The sequence below is a fragment of the Lolium rigidum genome, chromosome 1 (assembly GCF_022539505.1).
Source record: "Lolium rigidum isolate FL_2022 chromosome 1, APGP_CSIRO_Lrig_0.1, whole genome shotgun sequence".
Lineage (NCBI taxonomy): Eukaryota > Viridiplantae > Streptophyta > Magnoliopsida > Poales > Poaceae > Lolium > Lolium rigidum.
This window is the reverse complement of record NC_061508.1, coordinates 197,167,600-197,184,882: the sequence shown is the minus strand read 5'-3', so window position 1 is coordinate 197,184,882 and position 17,283 is coordinate 197,167,600. Positions and strand designations below refer to the sequence as shown.

Sequence of the window (17,283 nt, the reverse complement as noted above, 5' to 3'; positions counted from 1 at the left end):
ACAAAGTTCATCAATTTTTTAGGGAAAATATAAACATATGCAATGTAATATCTATACCCTTAGAATATATTTTCATATTATATATATATTTATTTAATATTATGGATGTTAATATTTTCTTATTGGCCAACTTGACAAAATTTAACTTTAACTTAAGCTAGAATGCAAATTAAAGAAATGGAGGAAGTATGAAAGACATAAAGTTAAGATGAAAAAGGTGTACCTAGAGGTGAGACTTAGCAAGTCTCCAATTTAAGTGCTATAATGATTTTATGGAAAATCTTCATTATTTTTGCCTGATCTAATATTATAGTACTACCTGCGTCCTAATGAATAAGGCTTGTATTAATTTATGAAGTCAAACCCTATAAAGTATGGTCAATTTTTCAAAAATTTAGTAACATGCAAAATACAAAATCAGTATCATTTGATACATCATGAACTATTTTTTCATATCATATTTATATAATATCGTATTTGATGATAAATTTTCTTTAAAGTTTGGTCAAATTTTACTTGTCTTGACTTTTTTTAAAAAGAAATATAAAGCTTATTCAATGAAGAGGAGGGAGTACTGTTCAGTTAATTAACCAAATCGGTTCCTTTCGCATGACCTACTCGCCTTACGTGATCTCCAAAATCAAAATTATGTGTTTTTGTTCGTCATAGGACTAATAGCGGCGGTGACAGATAAGTCGTCCGACGAGTTTCCAAATACTTCCTCGAAATCATCACCGTCCAAGTGTGTATGCATGATGGTTGCACAGGGCCGACTGGCCGAGACCAAGTTAGACCGAGTATAGTATATGCACAGATACAACTTGGAATCGGCAGTACAAGCAAAGTCTATTCCAATAACGTAATCACTTTATATCCTATGTATACTAGCTAAACGCACGTGCGTTGCTACGTGACGGCTGTAGAAAATACGAGTGTTTGACGGTTCTCAGTGTCTCATGATGGACACATGTTATTTTGTTAAAAGAAGACATCTATATCTTCTTTCCATACAACCATACCACATACTATGTTTGCCTTGGTATGCATGCAAATAATAAGCTCAGATAAGATGCAATACAAGCCAAAAAAAAATGCCATCAGTGAAATACCAAACGTCATGCCCTCTTTGGCGTTCTCTTCCATTAATTTCTAAGAACAAAGATACAATTTTTTACAAGTGTCAGTATACACACAGACGCACAGAACATTCAGTTCTTCATGTGGCCATCTCTTTCATCGTTTCTTCACTTTTCAGTTGAGTGAGTGGCATGAGCCATGACCACGGGCGCCAAATCAGCTATTTGATACAATACACACGTCGTTTTCAGTTCAGCTCAATAAATGTTAACACAACAAGAAAACGCAACATTTCCATCGATTAGTTGCAATCTTCATATTTTATGTCGAGCCTGCATCCCTCCTATTGTTGTTCACCTCTGTGAAACACATCTAGCCAGGGTACCTGTCAGCTGATAGACAAACAAGTGCCGCGTCGCGCTCGGAGACCGGCTCTCCTCCTCGAAATAGGCTTTCGCCCCGCTATATTAATATAGCAACCAAGATACAACAAGCATGCTCGGACCGCAGCACAACCAGGTCCAAACAAAAACACAAAGAAAGATAAGAGAAACAAATGCCGACTACGGCTGAGCGACGAACACGAAAACAACTCGCAGCGGCGTCGTCGTCGTTTTCCTTGTTGAAGGTGTTGCTTTGTATGCGGCGATTCGGATTGCGGGGAGCGTGGTGGTACTTTTCCGGAGGAGACCGGCTCTCGCGCGCCGGAAGTAGGTGTAGGCTCCTGTGCGCCGTGCCGCCGCCGTACTCAGGGAGGTCGCTGCGGCCGTCGCCCTGCCCCTCCCCTTCCCTCCCTTCTCTGTCTGTATCCTACAGATCCGACATTGTCATCTCTCGATGGTCCCGTCCAACGTGAGGACTGGCTCGAGGTTCGGCACGTGGCTCTACTCTACGTCCATATAATCTCCTCCCGTTTTTTGTCGTGCCCTTGTACCGGCCAGAGAGCTTCAAACCGGTACCCCACGCTCTGGGCTGCGTCGCCACGGTCGGTCACAGAGAGGAGACGACGAGGTTAAGCGGTCACATGTTTTTTTTCTTTCGAGGGAAGGAGATGAAGAGGCTAAGGCAGGGCAAAAACGTTTCGCTAAGTTCTGTTGGGCCTAAGCCCATCTACGCTTGCGGGACGAAGGCCACGCAGCAGCCCATCTGCGCTTGCGGGACGAAGGCTAGGCAACACGACATAACAGGACGTACACGTACGAACGACCAATTGCAATTTAATAGTAAAGATAAAGAAGATGTCAACGCCTATGTAGATCTATGGTTATAATAATATCTTTGCTTGTTAAGTTACGCTTCAATGACTGTGCGCACTACTGAATATAATTAATTTATCACATACGGAGTATCATATAACAAGCAGCAAGTTTACAACGTCTGCAAGCGACTTAGATTGCTGTCAAGAGGAGGTGACAGCTCCTCGACCGATCATTTGGGTGATTTTCCGCGCGGCCGGCCTCCCCACCTTGAAGACCACGTTGTTCCGGTGCTTTCAAAGGCACCAGAAATCGAGAGTGATCGCAGTCCAAAATTTGCACCTCTCTTTCCTTGCCGCCGTCCGGCTCACCCACCAGTGTTTGGTCACCGGCCAGGAGTTTGTGGCCAAACCTCGCGGGCTACCACGCACCTCGAAGTGACTACTCTCGAAGTAGCAACAATAGTGGCGCTAAAGTGAAAGATACCTCGTGTAGTCATTTACTATTGGCCGCGGTGGCAGGGCCTTTCTCATGGCAATCAAGGAGTACAGTAGTGTTTCTCACTTGTGGGAATCGACAGTAGTACGCGTTGATAGCATTTCTCGTAAGAATGTCACAATATTTTGTTGCGGAGTTCAGAGAGGTTGAAATAAAGTAGAGATTCCCTTTTCTGGGGAATTGAAGTATAGATTCCTTGTTTCAAATCAAAAGGGGAGATCTTCCTTGGTGAATGGACAATTCGTTCACGTCTCATGGATCTCTTTTTAGGTCTATTTTACAAGATGACGGTTAACTTAGGTCGCTACATTTCTTATTGCGTTGTTGTTATACGAGTTCACTAAACAGCGTGCTGCCAACAGGATATCTGTTTATAAAAGAAGACCGCCTTCTGTGTGTGTTCATCGGATGACAAAAGGCGACGTTACTTATGTGTGTTGTTCATCGGATGTATCGTGTATGACAGCACGAATGACAAAATAAAATGAGAAGGAAACATGGACTTCAGACTTACCAAGAAGAAGCAGAACTCTCCACCTACAGCTCTCGCAACGCGAGTTCACTACAATCATGCATACTCCAGCGATGTGGGAACATTCTTTTTTTTTCCATAACTGTGTTGCTTCAGAATGTGGTGTATGAGTTTGTACATTACTCTATGATCCGTCATAAGCCTAATCCAGAACAAGGTTGAACATATCAGGAACTTTTTCATAAGTTCCAGCGATGCTAGAGTCTGCAACAAGCTTCTGCATAAATGGGGTAGAGGCGGGGCTAAGGTGTTGAGTGTTGTCATGCCGCCGAAGTAGACCTGTTATTTTTGGGCCTGGCTTTATGCGTAGGCTCGGTGGATTGCAATACTTCTAAGACTTCCTTATTTATTAATAAAAATGACAAATCTTTTACCTTGTTTAGAATGAATAAATAAATAAAACAGGGTAGGAACTGTAACGATAAAACCCAGTTGGATAACTCACCTATTTGCCAGAGTGGATCCCAGCTATGCTGAGCTAGACTGCTAAGCATCTCTGAGTCACCAAGATGCAAGTTCCGAACAATCTTGAAGCCTAGATCACGTGGGGAGGAAGTATTAAGATTTGATATAAACCCATATACCTGTTCAAAAAAAAAACCATATGCAACTCATAGACCCAACATGATTTGTTTTAGCAGTTAAGTACTCTCTCTTTTAATTGACTGGAATTTAGCACAACTTTGTACTAAATTCGAGACAACTGAAAAAGACCGGAGGGAGTAGTTGTGTTGAAAAACACGTGGTTCACATCAGTTGCAGCTCAGCTTACGAAATGGAAACGGTTTGGAATCCACCCTATGATGTATTGCTGGCGATTGTAAAGAAGAATCGACCGTGTGAGTGTATTCAATTAAAACACGGGTTTTATTTCAACTCTAATCGGGTTACAGTCTCATGGATCAAATGCACATGAGTAAGTTCATATCACGGGCTCAATAATTATTCATGATTGTCTTTGTCTCTAGCATGACCACTTGATAGAATGTGGAGGAAAGTAAGGGAAATGGCCGATACTGCTGGAAGAATTCCTCTTTCGCTTATAGGTATTGTAACAGGTATTCATGTGATTGGTTTAGTAGGTGTTTTCTTTTACAGTTTATATTCTGGATTGGGTTCATCTCTATAGTAGTTGAGGGACTAGATTGTAAACATGAAAAGTAGGAGCATAGTGGATCCTTACACACTTCATCTGATTAGCGCGGAAAGTAACCAGCAGATAAGTTGTCCGTAAAATTCAGGGATTAAACTCAACTATGAGAAGAAGAAAAACATCTCACCAGCAGCTCAATAAGCTAAGTCCTTGATACCAAAGGGCAGTAGCCAGCCATCTCCAATTGTTGGAGATCGTCTTCCAATTTGAAGGCTTCACATAGTACAAGGTCCATTTGGATTGGGGACAGCAAAGTTGCAGCTACCCCTTACTTCCACCGGCCAACGGCGACAGGGCTAATCTCCCAGCTTTCCCATGCCCTGGACTGATCAGCGCCCAAGAAAGTGCACATGCCACGGTAAGTGCACTCCTTGGTGTAGAACTTCTTGAAGCGCCGCCCCCTTTACTCCTTGCCGCTGCTGGAGACGTTGTCTCTTGGCACCACAGAGAAACCCCTAGCTGAAGTCCACAAACTCTTATGGTCAGTGTGATCATTGACTAGGCCAAGGTACCGCAAGGCAGCAGCTGCCTGTAGGGTATGGTGATGCACTGGAAGCGGCTCTGCTAACTTTCAGCACGTTGCTACATGAGAGAAACTAAACGAGACGAGCTGAGTCTCCTCACGTTTGCTACGCGTATGCAGCTGATGGCTGACGAGCTTGGGCATGGGCATGGGGAGCAGAGGGTGCTTGATGCGGATGCAGAAGAAGCAGGGGATATGCCAGCCTGAGCTCACTGATATCCTACCCTTTCCCAAACAAACATCGTCTGCACAGCTCAATCAAGTCGCAACATCATGGTTGTTCGTACAAAGGGGAAGAGGCAACAGGTCCAGTAGCACTAGCAACTGGGTACAGATCAGGGATACTAGCACAAACAAACAACATTAACTGATGGGATCTGTAACATTCCGGTGTAACCTGCTGCCACTGAACTGCAGCAGCAAACTGTTTGATAATAACTTGCCCAATCTTTCTCTGCCTCGATGAAAATATGGGGCCTAGCCTCCGAGACCACCAGTAGCTGCACCACCTTAAGAGCATGATCCTCGGCTTGCCACATCTGAAGACCAAAACAAGAACATCATCATGTCTGTAGAAAGCATCATGTTTACACTTTTGAAACATATATGAAACAGACTGAATCACATTCAAAATGTAAAAGTGACAACAATCTTAAACAAAACCACAATGTAGTGTCTAGTTTCTACGACATATAGCATCTAACAGTGCACAAGTAACATGGATCCAAATTAAGTGCATCCATCCATGATCACCCTGAAGGGGTAAACCTTCAAAACAGCACCAGAAAACTTGGCGCCTTCTCTGGTGTTAAAGTTTTCACTCAAAGCAGTGAACAGTGGGTGGAGGGCTGCCACGGCCTCCATCAAAAGAGGACTATATAGAATAGAAAGGCGGCTACCGCCAGCATTCTAAAACCTTCTGTCCAAAGGCAACCAAAATTTGTTAATAGAATTGAAGAAAATGTAAAAATGATCAAGGATAACAATTGCTGGCTGCCTGGGTTAGATTAAAATGTTAGTTGTAAATCTGGGTAAGTCCAACAATTGGATTGTGATCCGCAAACCATTGTAAGCTGCAAATAGACAAAGAAGCTAGTAAGTAAACAAGAATATGCAAGCAAAAAAATAACAAAAAACTTAGTAATAGGGTAGTCAGACACAAGAGAAGAAATTTGAATACATAAGTTGGGAATAAAATAAACTGGCATGCACAATTTTCTATATCACGCCCACACACAAGCAGCCAATGATTAATCTATGACTGTTACATTAATTCTCCGTACCTTCCCAAGAAAATACTTCTCCAGCACTGATCCATTTTGGTATATGTTCTGCAGTTCAAACAACGTACTTTCCGGTTTGAGCAGAACCAGGAAGATTGAGCGCATGGTTTGCACAATCCTCAAGGACACGCTTCAGTTCTGCTTTTGCCTTCTTCACCGAAGATTCGTTGGGACCCTCAATATACAGGTACAGCTTGCGCTCGTTAGCACCAACAATTCTGCCTTGAGGAATAAAGGTTCCCCTTGTAGTAATTGCAGCTCCAGTCCATTCCTGAATAGGACCCAATGTATCTTTGTGAGTGATCTTCCAGCGAGCATTTTGTGGGAAATCATTAATCTCAAGCTCAGCATCATAGTGTTCTGGAACTGCATGGCCCTGTATCCTTGCCAGATTTTGTGCTAAGTTCCTTGCAGCATCAAGTGCACGTTCTGTGGCATCATTGTTTGGTTGGTTAGGTGTAACCAGTAGAGGAAGCAAGGAGCCTGCAGCTGTTGCTTGCTGGTTGGCAATACTAGCAGCCCTGGCTACAGCTAGAGCAGCGGCTTGAGCAGCGGCAAGAGATTGTGCTGCAACGTCATCTCCCTGTCTGTGTACACCTCCTTCCTCCTCGGAACCTGAATCTGAATTGTCCTCGTATCCATGAGCTCTTCCCTGAGCCCTTCTCGCGGATTGTCGTGCTTCCTCCTCTTCTCTGTTGAACTTGAAACCACTTCCACCATATCCTGTTCCATGGGCCTGCTCTGTTCCCTGCCTCACCTTTGACATAAATCGATCCGCTAAGGCTTTCAGGTCCTCTGGAATGGCCTGTTCAGATAGTTCTAAAGCCTTAACAAGGTCTGGTGCATAGCGTTCCTCTTCCTCAGAGATAAATGTCACAGCACAGCCCTTCCTACCAGCCCGGCCCGTTCGCCCAACACGATGAACATAGTCCTCATAATGATTAGTGACATCATAATTGACAACAATCTCAAGATCTTTCACATCTAAACCCCGAGCAGCAACACTGGTAGCGATCAGAAGGTTGCATACATTACTCTTGAAATCAGCAAGAGTTGATTCTCGGTCATTTTGATCCTTTCCACCATGCAGAGATAAACATGGGTATCCGTGCTGGAACAGCTCTTTCAGTAGTGAATCGCATTTTTCTTGCGAGTGTACAAAAACAAGAATTTTTCCCTTTGTAAACCACTCCCCAAGCAACTCCAACAGCCTAAAGAACCTTTCACTGTCTGGCCGCACCTCAACCAGTTGTGTGATATCTTTGTTCACAACACTCCTCCCACCCATCAGAACCTCAACAGGCTTTGTCAGCACCTTACGTGCCAGTATCTCCACCTGTCGTGGAAAAGTGGCAGAGAAAAGGACAGTCTGCCTATCTGGACGGGTGTTCTGAACTATTCGAGTAATCTGAGGTTCGAAACCCATATCAAACATCCTATCAGCTTCATCCAACACCAAGAACGACACTCTTCTAAGATTGGTAATCTTGCCACTGCTAGTGCAAAGGATATCAATCATCCTGCCAGGTGTACAAACAACAATTTCAGCACCCCTTTTCAGCTCACTGATCTGCTGAGCAACCCCAGAACCTCCATATATAGGAACACAGTTGATGCCAAGCACCTTAGAGAACTTTTTGATATCAGAATATATTTGCAGCACCAGCTCTCTGGTAGGAGCCATGATGAGCCCAATAGGGCCATCCCCAGGCACAACAGGCGGTTGGTCTTTGACATGCCTCAGCATTGGCAAGACAAACGCTAGAGTCTTGCCAGAACCAGTCTTTGCAACCCCTATACAATCGCGTCCACTCATTATGATTGGTAGTGCTTGTGCCTGTATAGGCATTGGTTTCTCGAAACCAAGCTTCTTGATGGTGTCAAGTAGCTTACTTGTCAGACCACTCTGTATCCACATCTTTATTGGCTTGGGAACGTCTTTCCCATGCACCTTGATCTCCAAGAGCTTCCGGTAGGCTGCCACTTCCTCAGCTGACATCCTTGTAATATCCTTCACCTCAATATAGAAATTCTTGCGGAATGGCTGGTAATCAATCTTGGAATGGTCAACAATAACCAACTTCTCAGCCTTTGTCTTCTTGACACGCTTCATGAACTCTGCATCATCCTCGTCATCCGACCCAGCCTCGTTGTTATCACTGTCGTCATAATCAGAGTCAGAGTCATCCCCTTGCATAATTCTCCCCATTCCCTTCACCGGTGCTTTCTTATCTGCATCATCCTTATCATCCATGCCTCCTGCATTGGCAACAAGCACAATCTCCATGGCTGGCGCGGCACTCTCCAGCTTTGCAACCTCTGGCAACACCATGGAGTTCATGAACGCGTCGAGGGGGTCAATCTCATCCTCCTCCATATCAGCACCACTATTTCCATCATTACCCAGGAGGTTAGGGGTGTCAACATCCATGGCACCGCTGCCAGCGCCACCATTCTCCCCCGACTTCTTCGCATCCTCCTCATCCAACTTATTTGCATCCTCCTCATCCGACTCCTCACCATCCAAGGTCCACTTCTTCCCAGACTCGCCTTCACCATCAGCATCAGCGGTGGCAGCAGCACCGCTGGAGCCATCCTGCAGCTGCTGCTCGCGGCGTTTCTTCTCCTGCCACTCCTTAACGCGGCGACGGCGGCGCTCCATCTCGTCGTCGAGCTGCTGCTGCTCAGCCTCCATGTCCTCCTCCTTCTTCTTCTGCCGCCGCATCTGCGCCTCCTCCCCATCATCCTCCTCTTCCTCCGCCCTGGCCAGCGGCGCCGCCTCCGGCTCGGCGTCGCGGTGGTGGTGGTGGCGCGAGGACCGGCGGCGGCGCTTGCGGTCGCGGTCCTCGTCCTCCTCCTCGTCGACCGCCTCCCGCCGCCTCGACTTCTCCTTCTCCTTCTCCCTGTCGCGCTCCTCGCGACGCCGCTCCCGCTCCCTCTCCTTCTTCTCCTCCTTCTCGCGCTGCTCCCGCGCCTTCCGCTCCTCGCGATCCCGCTCCTTGCCACCGTGGTGGCGGTCGGGATCTCGGTCCCGCTCCCGCTCGCCGTCCCTCTCGTCCCTGTGGTGGCGGGAGGAGGAGCGGTCCTTGTCGCGGTGGCGGCGGGAGGAGGAGGAGGAGTGGTCGCGCTTCTTGTCCTTGTCCCGGTGGTGGTGCTTGGACACGGCGGCGCGCTCTTCGTCGCCGGAAGACATGCTGGCGGCGGCGGCGGGCGGCGAACGCAGAGCTCCGGCGAGGCGGAAACCCTAGATGCGATTTTGTGGTGGGTCTGGGAAGTTACGATTTTTTTTTCGCCTTTTTGTCGAACTGACGATATTTACGAACAGGTTATTCGAGGCGGTGAGACTGCGCCGACTCTGTCTGGGTCACCGACTACCTGTTTAGCCTGCATCTAATTTCCAGGGATTAAAAGGACGGTGTTTCTTTCCCCTTTACCTCCGAAAAATACTCCAAGTCGGATACAGATACAATTCGATACACACGGAAATAGTGAAATACGGATTGTTCATGTCATACATGAAACTGAATATCCCACTCGGAGTAGGACTCCAACTAACCTTCCCGCAAAAAGAGAAGGGAAAAGAACTCTCAGTACACAAAACTTCTCACAATTTGGTGTGGAAGCTTTCACAAGCCAATACTTCAGTATATCTGTCAAAAAAATACCAATATACTTCAGTAGATTCAGAACATGAGAAAAATAGATATTCACTACTCAAACACTCTGACATACTCCCACTACAACCATAGCAAAAGCATCACATTGTTGGCACCGCCGGTTGCCTCAAATAATTACGCTACAAGTTACAATCCAGAGGTGGGGGCTTTAGGCCTCAATGTATTCTTCTTTCTCTTCATACAAAGTACTAATAAAGATACAGTGCCCCAAAACTAAGAATGTTTGAGCGTGCAGGGTATGCAGCTCGCTAGTGCTAAGATAACCGATCAGTCTACAGCCATTGCATCTGAAGCACCGCCGCTGCCCTCCTCTATGCTCATCTTTGGTTCTTCAGTGGCGGCTCTCAGCTCATCTGCTATGCTCCTTTGCTCATCTTCGATTGAGATTTGCAATTCCTCCACCTGCAACAGGTAAGTACAACATTAGAGCAGGCATTATGCAGACTATTCTGGATCCAGGCAATATGCATATGTCGCGGCTTAAAGCTAGACGGAGAAGCCTACTTTAAAATTTCAGTTTCGAGCTACAGTTAAATGGATGTTAGGACGTAAGGTTCGTTTGGGAGGAAATAGCTGCATCTACTACTCCCAAAATGTTTGTGCAGCTGATGTAAAATTCAGTAATAGGTCATGTATGATAACCAGGCTAATCCTTCCTTAAAATTGTGTTGCATTATGTAGCAACTATTTCAACTGATATCCTATGGCTCACTCTTACATAGGTGGATGTAAAATGTTAGTTTGGAAGTAGTAAAAGAGAACAGCAGCCATAAACTCACCACATGCAGAAGAAGAGCAAACTGCTTCTTCCTAAGCTCTAATGTCCTTGTACATGCTGCACTCTCAGCCTCCAAATTAGATATCTCCTTCTCAAGATCAGCGATGAGTTTCTCGGTTTCTGACCGCGGAGGCTGCAATGAAATCAGTTTTCTTATCGCTTCGCACTCCTCTTTGTGCTGCCTCTCGATCTTGCTTTGTTCAAGTTGCTTCTTAAGATCCTCAATATCAGTCTGAGCTTGCAAGATTTGCCGCTGGATCTCAACCTGCAGCTCATTGAAGCTCTCCTTCTCCCTAAGGTTTGCATCAACTACAGCCTTGCTTTTAAGAAGAGGCAGCTCAAACGTGTTAATTTCCTGTAGAAAGGCCTTGTACAGCTTCTCACAGTCACTTGTATTGTCTGCATCCTTCTCAACCTCGGTAGCAAAGGACATGAACTTCTTTTGGAGCTTCTTTAGGGGTGGTTCGCCCCTGGTAGTTGTAGTCCTGGTCAGAAGCCGGTGTTTAATAATCGCATCATCCTCATGTGGCCCAAATGCATAATGTGCAGACATGTCTTCACCCCTTCCAGCAACTCTCCTCCCTTTGGTAAGCATTTCAGTCTGAGGGATCCAACAACTGCACAATGATATGAAGAAAAGAAACTGTATTATTTATAAATCAGTTAATTCAGCTGTTCTAAATTGATGTACTAACAGAAAATGCACAAGAACACGCAATAACCGTAAACTATAGAAATAAAGAGGTTTTTCATCTGCATGTACATGAACATTGGCCAACACCTAGCAAAATTGCAAACACCTTAGAAAAATGCATAGGACCGGATCTATATCCAGGAATGCTTGGTAACAGGTTGAAACACAATCTGAACAAAACACGACTCAAACAAAATTAAGCTAGCCACCCAAACGAACCGAAACATAAAATCAATTCTTGGTGGGCATAACCCGCTAAGCTGGATAAATCATCCGTTTGGGGTCATCTCTCTTAGCCAAGTACTTTCCCCTTTTTATTTGTCAAAGCCAGTCAGCTGCTGCGAAAAATCGACTTTTGAGTGATTATAAGGTAGATCATTCTCAAACTTTTTCTTCAAATCTTTTTTTCCTGGTACAGGGTTTAAGTGAGGTTGTTGATACCATTGCAGCTGCAAAATATAGTTTCGTCGATAGAACAACATAGGAGCACTGATAGAAGGCACGTGATTCGCACGTCCATAGTTAAGTACTCAAGTATGAGTGTAGGATAGCACAAAGAATAAAAGGCAATAATACGAATTAGGTGGGTAACTTAATAAAGTAATTTTATAATACAATTTTTTTATGGATATGCATATTTGAAAAACATGCACCCAGACAATGCTCTAACAGATCAAACATGCATAAGCTTATCCATTTCTAAAACTGTTCTGGTTAGTCAAAACTTGATTTTTTGTATGGATTATCTCGGTACATAAGTACAAGGTGTTGCACATTCATGGTACAATTGAAATTCCGAAATCATGTGCAGTACCCATGTAGCTGCACATTAGCATTTTTTATACTTAACATATCTGAATAAAAAATTCAGTTTAATCCTAAAAAAATCCATATTCCAAATTTAGGTTTACCGTCAACTCCAGTAATGTCTCAGTTGTTGTGTGGTGTAGCATTCTGGGTTCCATGTCCTAAACACGAGCATAATTTCCAGTGCAACCTAATGAAGCTTCCAGGAAGCAATGATATATACTTCGCTAGTAAGTCACTTTTCTTGCACATAGGCTGTGTGAGTTGTGCAGTTGGAAAGTATACCCATGTAGCTTGTTTTCTGTATTTAGGCAAGCAGCACAAATGGAATACGTGGTGGAATCTGGTGGCTTATTTAGCTGGTCAAACACCCGAGAATGCCCACATTTGTGCCTTCCATGGTTCCACCCTTAAATGGAGTGCATCCAACGGCTAATATCTACTGTTATCTGCACACTATATGGTTGTATAGATAAAACCTTGCAGGAAGACACCTATGACTAACTCATGTTTTTGGGCTTCTGAAAACAATTTTAGGAATAATATCCATATGACTGACTGTTTGACTCAAGTAAATGGCAGGCTTCGGCATGGTAAACATTTAATACTTTAAATAAGTTAATTTTTTGTGTGTAGCCAACTCAAACAACTCTAATTCAATTTAACTATACAAAGCACGAAGCAGAAAAAATCAGGGTGCAAAACTACGCTTAGGTCCAAATAACTGATCTCGGGTAGAACATAAAGCAAACCGGAACAAATTTATCTCTAAGTTCTTTCTTAAAAAGCATTGCATCTACCAAGAACCAAGTGAAGAAGCTATTTACAGAGCATAGACATGTGCTATCACGGATAGTGATCTCAGTTTACCTCGTAGAACTCAGAGACAGAGGCAAGGATTCATCATGCCCCAGGCAAAAAATTATGTAATGGCTCAGTTGTTGTGTGGTATAGATAAAATAAAACCGTGGAGGAACACGTGTATGACTAGCTCATGCTTTTGGCTTTCTGAAAATAACTTTAGGAAAGGAAATCCACATGACTGACTGTTTGACTCAGGTAAATTGCAGGCTTCAGCATGGCCAACATTTAGTACTTTACATAATTTAAGCTTTGTTCAAGCCAAATCAAACAGATCTAAGTGGATTAAACTATACAAAGCACGAAGCAGACAAAAAAAAATGAGAGTGCAAAACATGACTCAGGTCCAAGTAACTGATCTCGGTCAGAACATAAAGCAAACCAGGACAAAATTCTTGTCCAAAAGCATTGTATCTAAGAAGAAGAAGCAGGCGAAGAAGCTATTTAGAGAGCACAGAAATGTGCAATTACAGAGAGTGATCTCAGTTTACCTCCTAGAACCCAGTGATGGAGCTGGTATTCTGTCACGCCCTGAGCTAAAATTAATCGGCTAATAATGCGCAATTCCTACGGGTTACTAGCTGGAGAGGAAGATGCTAGTGTTTCTGGGGCCGATTGGGTGGCCAGTGATGGAAAATAAGATTACACCAGCTTGGCCATCTTCTCCCTGTATTGCTACTGGATGAAGGGGAAAAAAAGGTCCTTATTGGGTGAAAATATAGTTGAGTGAACTGTATCTTAATCGGAGGCACCCAGCTAGTTAGAGCATCATAGAGCCCAGAGTGTTTGACCAGGTCAGCAAATAAGTTCACGTTTGACAAACCAGTTCCCCTTAATCTCCCGAGCCCCTTTTTCCATCTGAAAACCTAGAACCTGAAGGGACGCAAGGAGCGAAGCCTTACCTGGCGGCGGCGGCGGCGCCTCGGGCGGATGTGGGGCGGCGCTGCGCTAGTAGAGGAGCGAGTAGGTTGTGCCCAAGGGGCCAGGGGAGTGCGCGTCGGGGGAGGAGGGGTGGGCGCCGGCGCAGCAGAGGTGGAGGACGCAGATCGCTGTTGTGGTGGAACAATTGGGAGAGACGACGGAGAGGGTCAGAGGGAGCTCGTCTAGGGCGAATCCTATACACCGATCAGGTCGGTGTATACGACGCGCCGCACACCCCCCGTGTCATTTTTGGGCCGGCCCATTTAGGTACGACACGCCTTCTGCTTCGTCGTTGCGACCAGGGTGCCCCGACCCGACCATTTTCCACAGCGCCGCACCTGTGCTTCTTCCTCCGCTCCCGCACCTCAGTTTCTTCCTCCGCTTCTTCCCCGACCGCACCTGGGTTTCTTCCTCCGCCACTCCCCCGCGCGCGCCTAGGGGTTCTTCACTGGTTTGCTTCGTCGTCCCCATCGATGGCGGAGGAAGGTTAGATCTCGGTTCCACTCTTTTTCCTGCTTTTTTACTTGCACTAATGTTCCTTGCTGATTAAGCATTTCGATAGGAACTCACGATGATTTAGTGGTTCTTCGTATATGAATTATTTTCGATGATGTTTCCTCCTGTTAAGTGCTGATTAGGGGTTCATTTTCTTCTAAAACACTGTTTCCATGTTTTGTTTCATTCTTCAGGTTTCCTACAACATGAATCTTGTAGACTCGTAGATCTGTAATGCCAACTGCTGGGGTAGTGGGTTACTGGGTATACTTTGCAGTTGATGGCATTACAATTTCGTTCTATCTGTTCTCAAAACCCTCAGTATATATATCTTTTTCACTGTTAAGCAAATATGTATGTTGCTTGTCATGGTGTTGTATCTTTTTTGCTAACCGGACATATCGAACTTGTGTTGACTCTATCAGCTTCTGTTCTCCAAGTTTTTTATGCTTAATGGGTGGACAAAACTTGCTAAATTTCTAATTTCCCCGTTAATATTAACATGTCGCCGATACCTCTGTTAGTACTGTACTTGAGTTCCGGACATCGGGCACTGCATATAGAATATTTTCCTATATTGGCATTCTCTAAGATGCCATATATTTTTGCTGTCAGGATTATTTCTGCTGCTTCTTTGGTTCGTCTTTTCCATCTTCGTTCCTTCGGCAGTGGTTCATGCTGAATAGGGTTTCGATTTTTGAAACCCACCCACGATGATTAGTTTGTTTCATACGACACCACATGCGCATTTCTTATGTTTAGGATTTTCGTCAGTTTGATTTTTTGCTTGATGTGGCTGTGCTGATTCGGGTAGGATGTGTTCTGTTTTGTGACCGTCCTAGGATTATTCCTTAGCTTCAGTTCGCTCAAGTACTAGTTCATTACCACGCAGGTACACGATGTTCCCACCAGAGTTGCCTTGAAAAACACCAATCACGTATATTTTCAAGCCATCTGCAAGGACAATAGTTGATGAATCACGTTTCTTCATATTTCATTTACTTTGTTAGGAAATCTGAAAGGCATGGCACATTCCTGAAATAGGCAAAAGGAGAAGAAATATACATGTAGCCGTCTTGTTCATATTGTTGCGGAATAATCTCGATTTTTGGCCATTTGTTTGGCAGTTAACAAACCATTGGGGTTTTATCATAGGTTTCACTACATCATTACTTCTTGAACAAGTGCCCAAACTCATTTCATTCTTTTTTTCCTTGTACAAGCCTTAATTAGCAGAACAATACATTGTTAATCCAGAACTCAGAAGTACTTTAGGTAAATCAAAATGGTTTTGTTAAGTGCTCAAGTACTAGTTCATTAGGTGGTTCATGTGCTCAAGTACTGGTTCATTAGGTGGTTCATGTGCTCAAGTACTGGTTCATTAGGCTGCGGAATGGTAGGAATCCGTTACATTCTTCTCCCGTATGCACAGTACTTCATTAGTTCTTTATTAGGGGGTTCTTTTTTGGATGATTTTTGGTGTTTGCGGATGGTGCTGATTCGATAGGATGTGTTATGTTTTCGGGAGTTTTATGTGTTTTGTTTTTAGCCTAATGAACCAACAATATGAATCTTCGTGGGAGCTTCATTTTTTCAAGGACTAGCAATATGAATCTTCATCAATAAGTCATGTGTTCTGTATAGTTATTTGTTTAGGCGGTTGTGCTGTAGATATGCAGCTTCTGCCATATGTAGCTTCGTCATGGTTTCTCTCTGAATTGGTTTCTGAGAAATGCACTTTTTTTTGGACTTTTTGAATAAAATAATATGTAATAGCATAGGTTTCTCACTGATTTGGTTTATGCAGTAGCATAGTTTCTCAAATGTTTCTGAAAATTTTCTCATATGCAATATCATAGTTTCTCAATTGTTTTATTATTATGCTCTAGCGTAATTTCTCTGTTTCATTTTTTTGTAGTCAACGTCATGTACATTGAACAGCAATGCAAGCCTACCATTCAATCTAGGTTTTCGACACTCAGATACATGAAAGTAGTAAAGAAATTTAATCCAATCCACAGGTCTTTCATTTCAAAGCATGATTTGGATAATCTTCTAAAGCTCCCTGATCACCTTATGGTTCCTATGAATCTCCTACAGTGGCTTGCTGACCACACTTCACATGGTGAAGAAAAGTTTTTGCAGCACAAGGAGAAGATCATCCACTTCACCAAGGATATTGTTGACCATGTCTTTGGTTTTCCTTCTGGAAGCAAGCCATTTGTAATGGAGAGTACCGATCCTGAAATCATCATGGAAGTGGAAGGGATACATGACCAGTACCTGCTAGGGAAGAAGAAGCAGATAACAGAGAAAGTTGGAGACTGGATACGAATACCTGTGCAACTCCATCTACCAGACCCATTAATCTGGAAGTTCTCTCTGGATACTGCATTAATCAGTTACCTAGAACTTTTAGACATCTCTCATAGTCTCATAATGTTATTTCTTCAAGGTTAGTGGCAATTTTATTTGGTCCATACTGGCCATAACAGAAGCCTTGGTTATGTTTCCCTGGAAAAGAAGTTTTCATGCTTACCTTTGGTTGGAGTTGAACTCAGATTTGGAGTAGCTAGTATCCGCAGGGTACATATGTTTCCTTGATTTGTCCGGATAGTTTCCTGGATTTGAAATCAAGATATCTGGCCATAAGGCATTAGACATTCATCATTATCTTTTATGTCCATATCATAATTAACACATGAGAAGTGGTTTTGCGCTCTTCCGAAATTCTATTTCCACGAATGTCAAAACGTATGTAGATACTTAGCGCAAGGGTAAGCTAGTC

At 43.9% G+C, this 17,283-nt stretch overlaps 2 protein-coding genes and 1 long non-coding RNA gene across 5 annotated transcripts; all 3 read right to left on the bottom strand.

Annotated features, from left to right (window-relative positions):
- Nucleotides 1–5,313: 5,313 nt before the first annotated feature.
- LOC124687602 lies at nucleotides 5,314–6,316 on the bottom strand. 2 transcript variants are annotated; one of them, XR_006998254.1, is made up of 3 exons: nucleotides 6,263–6,316; nucleotides 5,733–6,052; nucleotides 5,314–5,518 (listed from the first exon to the last, which is right to left on the bottom strand). It is a non-coding gene; the product is annotated as an uncharacterized LOC124687602 (long non-coding RNA). The 2 variants fall into 2 exon arrangements; XR_006998253.1 differs by having other exon boundaries at nucleotides 5,748–6,052.
- A 1-nt stretch (nucleotide 6,317) lies between these two features.
- LOC124654186 (DEAD-box ATP-dependent RNA helicase 42-like) lies at nucleotides 6,318–9,455 on the bottom strand. Its single transcript, XM_047193208.1, has one exon. The coding sequence runs from the start codon at nucleotides 9,453–9,455 to the stop codon at nucleotides 6,318–6,320; it is 3,138 nt and encodes a 1,045-aa protein (XP_047049164.1).
- A 523-nt stretch (nucleotides 9,456–9,978) lies between these two features.
- On the bottom strand, nucleotides 9,979–14,059 carry LOC124682945 (THO complex subunit 7B-like). Of its 2 annotated transcripts, none has more exons than XM_047217541.1 (3): nucleotides 13,982–14,059; nucleotides 10,719–11,344; nucleotides 9,979–10,341 (listed from the first exon to the last, which is right to left on the bottom strand). In XM_047217541.1, the coding sequence occupies exons 2-3, from the start codon at nucleotides 11,310–11,312 to the stop codon at nucleotides 10,207–10,209; spliced, it is 729 nt and encodes a 242-aa protein (XP_047073497.1). In that variant the 5' UTR covers nucleotides 11,313–11,344; nucleotides 13,982–14,059; the 3' UTR covers nucleotides 9,979–10,206. The 2 variants fall into 2 exon arrangements, with proteins under 2 accessions (XP_047073497.1, XP_047073499.1); XM_047217543.1 differs by having other exon boundaries at nucleotides 10,719–11,334; nucleotides 13,982–14,012.
- Nucleotides 14,060–17,283: the final 3,224 nt, after the last annotated feature.